Below are 11,018 nucleotides of genomic sequence, written 5' to 3' on the forward strand. Positions count from 1 at the left end.
TGATGCAGGGGACACGGGTTCGTGCCCCGGTCCGGGAAGATCCCACATGCCGCTGAGCGGCTGGGCCCGTGAGCCATGGCAGCTGAGCCTGCGCGTCCGGAGCCTGTGCTCCGCAAGGGGAGAGGCCACAACAGTGAGAGGTCCGCGTAATGCAAAAAACAAAACAAACAAACAAACAAAAAAACAAAAAAGGCTAGGGGAGGAGTCTTATTGGCTTAGTATGGGACATGTGTGTGGGGGTAACATGCATATCCATGGACTGCTCACTGTGGCCAGAGATTGGGGTGTCTGAATTGGCCAAACCTGGACCCCTTCCTACCTGGACTAGAGAGTCCATGTTCTGAAGGTGTTCTGAGCTGTTGCATGTGGGTTAAATAGTCATTCACTCTTTTTCTCCTCATTGTTAGCTAAGGCTGTGTGAAGAAAATATTGGAGTTGGCTTTGAAAAGACAGATAGGAAAAGATAGATTTTATGTTGACATATTGCAAAAGAAGCTTTCAAATGAAGAACATGATTTGTAGGAAGTCTGAGAATGTGGGTAGTGGAAAAGTAAAAGTCGATGTCTCAAAGAATATTGATTTAACCAGGCTGAAAGATCTAAGAGGTAAGAGGGGAGAGAGCTGAGGCTAGAGTCAGGGAGAATGTATTATAGAACTTTAAGAAGGAAAATATGATTTACTCATAGGCAGAAAGGCTGAGTAATTGTGGAGGCAGATTCTTTTACGATGGGATTAAATGAAGTCATGCAAATGAACTTTATACCACTACACAGGGGTAAGGCAGTGGGGGCATTATATTAAAATTTCCTATGTAATAAATAACAAAAACTATGCCCAAGGCTCATACAGTAGCCTGCTTATTAGAAACAGAATAAAACTCATACTAATAAGAATGTTGACATTTCCAAGGGTATGTTGTCCTACAAGTTTACCTAAACTGTTTCAGACTCTGGCTAGGGAGAGGAGGAAGCACTAATAGACATGACGTGATCAAAATTTAACTAAGTTGAGAGAGGTATGACAACTCAGATTGTGTAATAACTCTGGTGATTGCACATTTAGCAGAAGGAAAAGGACTCAGAAAGAAAGGTGAACACTGATTGTTATCAGTTAGTGGTAATATCCTAATCTCTCGACTACATCTTTGATGAAGAGGGGGAGGCAGTCTAAGATGGAGAAGTATGTTGTGGACCGATATGATTTCAGGTGGTTTTATAAGCCTGCAGAATAAAGGATCATGTTTTAAAAGTGCATATAGTCTTGGAGATGGTAAGTCATCAGAGAGTGCTGGGAAAGATCTATGACCAGAGCCTACTGGACAGTTTCACTGTGCAGTCATACCCTCTAGAATGCTGGGGTGAAGGGTAAGGTAACTGGAGAAAACAGCCTGTGCAGCAGCTGATAGTTGGCTAAAGAAAGGTGGCAGCAGCATCACCCCTGCAGTGGCCTGACCACTGAGTCAGCTCCATAGCCAAGGTCTCTGCACAGTCATCTCCAGATAGAGTCTTGTTCAAGCCATTCACATATAAGGTCACAAAGGATATATTTACAAATCCGCATGGATGTGAGTGTCTCCTTTCTTTTCGTATTACTTTGAAAATGAAGAGAAACCATAAGAGATACTGACAACCAAGGGTTGCTCCAAATAGGGCAACAGGATTGACAGATAGGGCCCAGGTCTCTTGGCCTTTTGATACTTTGGTCGCTACACAATTTGAGGGCATATTATGGGGAGGTACGGGCTAAGATCTCCCTAAAAAGTTGAAATTTTGTAAAAGCCAATTTTAACTCTGAATTTCATCCAGATTATGAAATGATGACAAAGCAGTTACTTTGCCCTATTGCCTCGTCTGCTTTTTTTTTTAAGGAATTCCTTAATTTTTATTATTTATTTATTTATTTATTTTTTGGCTGTGTTGGGTCTTCGTTTCTGTGCGTGGGCTTTCTCTAGTTGCGGTGAGTGGGGGCCGCTCTTCATCACGGTGCACGGGCCTCTCACTGTCACAGCCTCTCTTGTTGCGGAGCACAGGCTCCAGATGCGCAGGCTCAGTAGTTGTGGCTCACGGGCCTAGTTGCTCCGCGGCATGTGGGATCTTCCCAGACCAGGGCTCGAACCCGTGTCCCTTGCATTAGGAGGCAGATTCTCAACCACTGCGCCACCAGGGAAGCCCGCCTCGTCCTCTTTTTAAATGTGTTCTCTTTCGCCCCATCTGTTTTATCTCCCTTTTCATCATCCTTCTGAACTTCCCTGACAGCTCACTATCCCCCTCCCTCTGCTTGGCATCCTGCCTTTTCCTGCACACACTATCCCCATCAATTACCAGGTCTTAGGAGGTCCAGCTAACCCTAGGGCCAAAATGTAAGTTGTTTTTTTTCCTCAGTTCTCAGTAGCACAGCTGAGACCAGGCCAGGATATTTATGCAAGACTCTATTGAAGGCTTAGATATGACACAGGAAGGGCTCCAGCAGCTTGACTGTCCAGATGACAGATGGTTGCGCATTCTCTTCAGTTTGGGTTCTCCTGTATTGTCGCTCTTCTGGCAGGGGCTGGTTTCTCCCTGTCTCCCTCTTTATTCTTTCTTTCTCTCAAGAAGTGAAACATGAGAGAGATCGAAGCCTCCTTAAGTTCATTTTCGGAATATATCACCTCCCAGAAGGCATCAAGTCCTAACTTTAGTGTACATTCCTTCTCCAAGTTTTTATACTTTAAATATATGTATGTAGGGACTTCCCTGCTGGTACAGTGATTAAGATTCCGAGCTCCCAATGCAGGGGCCTGGGTTCGATCCCTGGTCAGGGAACTAGATCCCACATGCATGCCGCAACTAAGAGTTTGCATGCCGCAACTAAGAGCCAGCGCAACTAAATAAATAAATATTTTAAAATATATATATATATATATATGTAAACATATACAATCTGTATAGTGTTGCTTTTTAAAAATATCTACATACGTAAGTCATACATCATATACAAATCCTTCTGCATTTCTACTCAGCATTGTTTTTTCAAGATTTTCTCTGTGTATTAATGCTTCTAGTTCTAGTTCATTCATTTTTGTCTGCATCTCATTATATGAATGTCATAATTTATCAGTTTCCTTACTGATGACTAATTAGACTACTTTCAATTTTTTGACATTATAAATAAGGCCTCAGTGTATATGTATATATGTATATATATCTGCACATATCTTTTTGTCTGTGTGAGTGTGTTTGAGAATCGCTTTAGATTATCCCTAAAAGTAAAATTGCTGTAGGGTAGACATCTCTTAACTTTACTAGAAATTACCAAATTTTTCTCCAGAGTAGTCATTCCAGGTTACATGCCTACCAATAGTGTGTGAAAGTTCTTATTTCTCTACATCTTTATTTTAAAATTATATATATATATATATGTAAACATATACAATCTGTATAGTGTTGCTTTTTAAAAATATCTACATACGTAAGTCATACATCATATACAAATCCTTCTGCATTTCTACTCAGCATTGTTTTTTCAAGATTTTCTCTGTGTATTAATGCTTCTAGTTCTAGTTCATTCATTTTTGTCTGCATCTCATTATATGAATGTCATAATTTATCAGTTTCCTTACTGATGACTAATTAGACTACTTTCAATTTTTTGACATTATAAATAAGGCCTCAGTGTATATGTATATATGTATATATATCTGCACATATCTTTTTGTCTGTGTGAGTGTGTTTGAGAATCGCTTTAGATTATCCCTAAAAGTAAAATTGCTGTAGGGTAGACATCTCTTAACTTTACTAGAAATTACCAAATTTTTCTCCAGAGTAGTCATTCCAGGTTACATGCCTACCAATAGTGTGTGAAAGTTCTTATTTCTCTACATCTTGGCCAACACTTGGCATTATCTGACTTAAAAATTTTTGCCATTCTGGTATGTATGAAATTGCATCTCATTGAATTTAATTTGTACTTTCCTGACTGCTAATAGAGTTAATTAATGTCTTCCTCTTCAATTTTCCATCAGAGCATCCTATTTCTTTCTTTCACAGCTCTGATCACAGGCTATTGTTATGGGTTGGTTGGTTTGTGTGTTTATTGTCGGCCTCCCTGTGTAGAATGTAATCTGTGTGAGAGCAGGGATCACATCTCTCTTGTTCACTGTTTTGTGCCCAGAGCTCAGTCCAGGGTCTGGTAGTAGGGGTTCAGTAGATACGTAGTTGTTTAGGGAATGAGCCTGATGATGGTGGTGGAGGGGGGTCCTCAATAAGTGACGTTACCACGTGAGAAATGTTCATACAGCAACAGGAATTTATGTCTTTATATTCCTCCCATCCAAACCCTGTGCTTTATTTCATAGCCAGTTCATGGTGCCTGATTCTCTCCTTCATTTCTTATTCCCCCTTTTCAAGCCTTTGAAGAGGATGTAGCAAGCAGTAATAGAGAATAGCAGAAATATTGAGTCACTTGTGGTTTGGTTTGCTGGAGAGATACCTGCTCTAGCTTGCAGCCCATGATTTGAGATATACTCACGTTCAATTATTGTAAGATTGTTCTGTGCCCCACATGAGAGAAGGAACCAGGGCTCCGATGAGGTTCATTATTAGATGGGAAATTAAGTTGGAAGTGCTTTGCCTTTGTTGGGATTCTTATTGAAAGAGTTATTTTGTCTCAGCTACTATAACACTTCCTGAGATAGGTACGGACTTTGTCAGCAAAAATTCACTAGGCTAGGTGTGATAATTCATTTTTAAGAAATATAGATGTTGAAGAAGACTAGAATAAGTCTCAGTTACTTTTTCTAGAGTCTCTTTCTTTTCTACCCAACCACTCTTAGTGCTGGTCCCAGTAGCTCTGATTTCATCTTGTTCTAGCTTTATTCAGTTCCTGAGCTCTGCTCTGGCTGCATCTTAAATTTTACTCATTGCCTTGGTTAGGACCCTTTAGGATGCAGGGAACAAACCCACCCAAATAGCTTAAACCAGAGGCAATCCAGGGATGTCGCAGAACTTAACAGCACACACAGCCGGAACCAGGAATTAAAGTGGTGGAAATGCCTACTATAAGCTCCCAAGTTTACTTCTCTTTTCAAGAGAAGAACCAAGCTGAGGACGGAATCTCTTAGTCCCAATTACAGATTCTCAGGGAAGGATGCTTACCTAGCATGGACCAAATGCCCACGTGACTCCAGTGAGCCATGGCCATAAGGTTATAGTCTACAGACAGGGCGGCAAGAGCCACTCCCGTACTGTATGGATGACACAGAAGGGCAGCTCCCAGGGAAGGGGAGAGATTTTAGGCAGATACACCCATAGGTCCTATTGAAATTATCAGTTGTTGAACATGCATTTAGAGGCTCTGAAGCCTCTGCCTTTTTACCCAGCAGCTTCTTCACATCTTCTGCTTCCTTAACTTTCCTTTCCCCAGGTCTTACCTGGCTCCTCACTCAACTTGCTGATCTCCTTGCCATAGCTAGTTGCGAATATATTCTCAGCAGATCCCTGGCTTCCCCCACTTAAGAAAGTGAGCTTTGTAGATAAGGTGTATTTTTCCTTAGTTTGTTTGTTTATCTGGAAGGAATTAAAAAGTAGGACTATTCTGTATGATATAACATCCCTCTAGTTGGCTTATAATTCAGCGATGTGTCCTGCCCCAGCTAGTGGGAAACAGCAGTGAACTGGGTATTGTGAAACTTCAGTAACCTGGGAAGTCTACTCTGCCCTTGCTGAGACCTTGATGTTCTCTTGTTACAGGAACATGATATAGAAACAACTCACGGTATGGTCCACGTCACTATAAGAGGCCTACCGAAGGGAAACAGACCAGTTATTCTGACATACCATGACATTGGCCTCAATCGTATGTATTTGATTTTATACCTTCCCTATTTTATTATAATACATAATCTTTGTATATTTTTTAAAAACACACAAGAAACCCCAGTATTCTGATAAACCATAGGTTTTCTCCTCTCTGCCTTAACCTTCCCTCCTCATTGCTACATGTTAATGGCAGAATTAAAGTTCCTGGGAAGTATGCAGTTGAATGCGTTTTGGGGGATACTGGGATTATATCTCACTTTATGTCATACCTGCTAAAGGACTGAAGATTGTATTATGAACTGGTTAAGAAAGTAGAACTGGAATCAGTTTTTTTTTAAAAAACAATCTGTACTTAGGTTTTTTTCATATTTCAGGTTAGAAAATTCAGAACTTGAACTTAACTTTGTTGTGAGCTCTTCAATAAATTAGTAAAAGTATTCTTATTATAGCCATCATGAGTGACTTTAATTAATTAATTAATTATTTTTGTAACATCTTTATTGGAGTATAATTGCTTTACAATGGTGTGTTAGTTTCTGTTTTATAACAAAGTGAATCAGCTAGACGTATACATATATCCCCATATCTCTTCCCTCTTGCATCTCCCTCCCTCCCACCCTCCCTATCCCACCCCTCTAGGTGGTCACAAAGCACCGAGCTGATCTCCCTGTGCTATGCGGCTGCTTCCCACTAGCCATCGATTTTACATTTGGTAGTGTATATATGTCCATGCCACTCTCTCACGTTGTCCCAGCTTACCCTTCCCCCTCCCTACGTCCTCAAGTCCATTCTCTAGTAGGTCTGCGTCTTTATTCCCGTCCTGCCCCTAGGTTCTTCATAACAATTTTTTTTTTTTAGATTCCATATATATGTGTTAGCATATGAGTGACTTTAAATGGACTTTTCTAGATGGTAATATAAGATTCTGGCCCTAGCCCCAGGCATACAGAGTCTACGTACATGTGTTTTCTTTCACGCTCCTCTGGCTTTCAGAGGTGGCCTGCATTTGAAGTTACAGTCTAGTGCTGGAGCTTTTGTTGCCTCTTTAGCATGAGAAGGAATTTAAGCAGTTCCACCAACAGGGTAGAAATTGAAGCAAGAAACCCCTCCCTGCACCCCAGCAATTTTGCCAAGAGATACAGTCTTCCACATGGTGAATGTAAGCAGCCTAAGATACTCGCTTTAGCCGGGTTCTTGGGATACGGTCAGTATCTCTCTGTTAGGTAGGGGAATAAGATGCATGAAAAATGACAGTATTATGGGTGTAAGATTGTCTTGTGAAACACCAGGATTGGTTTCCTCTTTGTAGACATTCTGTAGAATTGAGGATTAGTTATCCTTTTCAAGTTGTTGAGATGTCTGGTAGTCAGCCTTTAGGGCAGCTTGAATCAGACAGATTGTTCAGACACTTCACTTCAGTGAAACAGTGATTTAAAGGGGGTGAAAGAGGACGATGATATGGAATTGATTGAGTGGAGGAAAACTGGGGAGAAATGGAGAGTTTGTGACTTATGAGTGTTTTGCTCTTGCAGATAAATCCTGTTTCAATGCATTCTTTAACTTTGAGGATATGCAGGAGATCACCCAGCACTTTGCTGTCTGTCATGTTGATGCCCCAGGCCAGCAGGAAGGTGCACCCTCTTTCCCAGCTGGGTAAGACCACAAGCAAGACCTTCTGGAAGACACGCACTCAGAGAGCAAACGGCTAAGCTCCAGCGGGAGCAGTGGCCGTGTGCTTCCCTCCAAGCTGGTTTTAGCACAGCCTACAGGTTATACTTGTCAACCGACCATCTGCACATTTTCTCTCCTTGTTGTGAGAGAACTGTTATGTACAGTCTATTCACGAAGACTGCATTTTTTCCGATATCCAGGAATGGCCCTCCATGAATGGGAGCCAGTCACAAGGCATTAGTGTCTGGAACACCCACTTCTCACTGTCTTTTAACTGTCTCCTTCCTCATCTATTTTAAATCTGTCGTTTTTGTGTCCCTCCCTGAAACTCCCAGCTACCTAGCCCCAAACTCAGATCCCTCTGAGCTTCCTGGGAGCACTTCCCCACCCTTACCTTCAATCTGGTGACAGGAATTTGAATATCAGTATAACCATTTATTTGGAGGAGCTGCCCTGTCAGCCAGAGGTGCATTTAACTGGACATGGACATGGAGCTCTCAGCCTCATCCTAAGCCTGCTTTGCATGGTGGAGCCACAGTCTCCCTGACTCTTCCCTGGACAGCATAATTATTGAGGAGACCTTGGAGGAGGAATGAAAGCACAAGCTGTGGAATGCTAATTCTTCCCCTCTCTCTTTACTCATCTCCAGAGCTGCCTTTGCCAGTGACTGCTGTGAAATGGACCATTGCAGTGTTAGAATCATAGCTAACACTTACCTAGTACTCAAACAGTATTCTTGACGCTGCATTGCATACTTTACATTTATTAACTCATTTAATCCTTACAACCCTATGGGATAGGTTTACTGTTATTCCCATTGTACAGGGGAGGATATTAAGGCCCAGAGATATTAAGTACCTTGGCCAGGCTTACATAACAAATAAGGATTAGAGCTGGGATTTTAACCCAGGCAGTCTGGCTCCAGAATCTATGTTATTGACTATGTCCAAGCTATTCTGTCTCTTAAACACAAATTGGCCGGTGACCAGTTTATATCCAACAAGATTTAGATCCAGTTCCTTTTGTCTATTTTACGTACAAATGGCTCAAGAGCACTCCAGTGCTTGAAGTGTTTCAAGCAGAGGCAGGCCGACTTCCCTGTCAAACGTAGAGCAGATCCTGCCCCATACGTAGGGGGTTGTCTGAAGATCCCTTCCATCTTTGATGCTGTAATTTCTATGGACACTTCCTACTTTTCTTGGATTCTTGGTCTGAGTCAGTTTCGGGCTTGCCTGACCATCTTAGGATCCAGTGGCTTAGATCATGAACCAAATTCAAAAGCAAATAATAAAGTAACTGGGTTATTCTAGGCCTAAGTAAAACAAATCAGCCTCTATGATGAGCAGCCCAGGATTTGCGACTGTGTGCCTAGGCCCAGTAAAGCTTTGTTTACTTTTGCAATTAGCTGCCTAAACCTAAGCAGCAGACCAAGAGCAGTAGGTTGACTCTTACTGCTAGAAGTTTACTGAGCCTGAACCCCAAATGAAGTGGTTATTAGGGGTTTGGAAATACCCTGGAGAGAACCGTATTACCTGTTCTTTTCAAACGGCTTCCTCTCGTCCCAGAGGTCGCTCTTCAGGTTATAGAAACACGTAGGAGTTTTTTTGTTTGTTTTTTACTTTCCTCTTAGTGTGGCAGTTGTAGAGAGTCACGCAACATGCCACAATCATTTCCGGGTACTACGTCACCTCCTTTGAGCCTTTGGTAAAGGGAATGCTTTTATCTAAGAACCCTGTACTTTTCTAGCTGTTCTAGTGATTGGGAACTGTGAGTACATTCTAATGTATGTAAGGAGGTATCCTTCTGGATTTCAGGTACCAGTATCCGACAATGGATGAGCTGGCCGAAATGCTGCCTCCTGTTCTCACCCACTTAAAGTAAGTTCATTCTGCAGTTCTTTCGCGTGCTTTTTGTTTTTTGTTTTTTCGCGCTTTCTACTATGTGTCTGATCTGGGGGATATGACGATGACCAAAACAGTATCGTCACTACCCTCGTGGAGTGTGGAGCTTACATTTTGGTGTGGGAAATAATTGACAACAAGTAAGCAAACAAATAGTCACAACTTACGTACTATAGAAGAAGTCAGTGGGAATGTTGTGATAGATAAGGGCAGGGTGTACACAGTTGAGGCTAATTGAGGATTGCCTCTCTAAGAAGGAGTCCTTTAGATTGAGACCTGGAGGACAAAAAGGAGTTACCTAAACAGAGAGCCAGGACAAGAGGATTCCAGACAGAAGGAATATGTCCAAAAGGCCTGAGCCAAGTGAGCAAGTGGGAGAAAGGCACAGGGTGAAATCTGAGAAATAGACAAGGACCAGATTGCACAGCTCTCACAGATCAGGTAAGAATTTGGGATTTTATTCAAAAGACAAAAAACACCGAAGGGTTTTAAGTGCTATCCAATTTAGTCTTTTAAAATGATCACTCTAGATATGTAAATTGCACATCAGTAAAGCAATTTACATTTTTAAAAAGAAATTACTCCAGCTGTGGAGAGAATGGTTTAGAGAGGGGTAAAAGAGAAAAAGCAAGGGACCGGTTAAACTGTTACAACAATCAGGCAAGTAAGATAGCTTGGTACTGGATACTGCCCAGGGGATGGAATGGAGTAGGAGAAGGCAGATGGAAATACTTTGAAGGTAGATTTGCTGATGGGTTGGATATGGAGGTATTAGGAGAGTGAGCTGTCAAGGATGACTCCCAGGTTTTAGTCATATTTCATTTAATCCTTAAAATCAACTTAGAAGTAGGTGGTCATACTCTTGTTTTATAGGTAGGGAACCCAGGCTCAGGAAGTTAAAGAAACCTGACCAAATTCTACATCCAGTAAGCATCAGAGCCAGATTTGAACCCAAGTGCATTCTTTTCATTATGCCATCCTACCTCCAAATGAGTTAACCCTATGAATGTTGGTGTGTCCCATTCACAGTCTGAAAAGCATCATTGGGGTTGGAGTTGGAGCTGGAGCTTACATCCTCAGCAGATTTGCAGTAAGTACATGGAGGATTAGTCTCAACACCCTTGAGGCACTGCCTAGGTCACAGCTCTTACTGCTGTGTTAAATGACAAGGAACTGTTGTGGGATCTTATGTCAGTTTTTCTATAAATTCTGTCAACAGATACAGGTTTGTGTAAGGCCTTGCTTTGTACTTATAGCATCTGAAGAATAACAAATGAGGGCAAGATATCATCAATAAAAATAATTCTCAGAGCATACTTACGGTGGAATTTCTTACAACCATTAAAATTTTGTAAGAAGAGCTTGTAATGATATGCAATTCACATACCACCATAACCTTAACAAAAAGGTTAGAATACAGATGCACATAAAGTTCGTCATAGGCATAGGAAAGAACTGAAAGAAAACATGAAAATACTAACAGATTGATGTTGTGTGGTTAGATAACATGAGATTTTATTTTCTGCTTTTTATAATTTCTCTGTTTATCAAATTTTCTATAGTGAGCATAATCGGAGGGGAAGAAGTAAGCTGGAAAGTTTTTAGTTTACATAGAAATGTTCTTATTGATTTTTATTTAAGGAACTCTTTC

General features: G+C 41.3%; 1 protein-coding gene across 3 annotated transcripts in view; it reads left to right on the forward strand.

Annotated features, from left to right (window-relative positions):
- The window catches only part of NDRG3 (NDRG family member 3), a 61,027-nt gene that overhangs the window by 24,856 nt on the left and 25,153 nt on the right, over positions 1 to 11,018 (forward strand). For 2 of the 3 annotated variants that reach the window (XM_007447739.1, XM_007447738.1), the window contains 2 exons: positions 9,281 to 9,343; positions 10,397 to 10,457. In XM_007447739.1, coding sequence (XP_007447801.1) covers positions 9,281 to 9,343; positions 10,397 to 10,457 — 124 coding nt within the window. Of the gene's footprint in view, positions 1 to 5,726; positions 5,833 to 7,327; positions 7,449 to 9,280; positions 9,344 to 10,396; positions 10,458 to 11,018 lie in introns of all 3 variants that reach the window. The other variant, XM_007447737.1, reaches the window with a different exon arrangement.

Source organism: Lipotes vexillifer, unplaced genomic scaffold, assembly GCF_000442215.2.
Source record: "Lipotes vexillifer unplaced genomic scaffold, Lipotes_vexillifer_v1.1 scaffold397, whole genome shotgun sequence".
Taxonomy (NCBI): domain Eukaryota; kingdom Metazoa; phylum Chordata; class Mammalia; order Artiodactyla; family Lipotidae; genus Lipotes; species Lipotes vexillifer.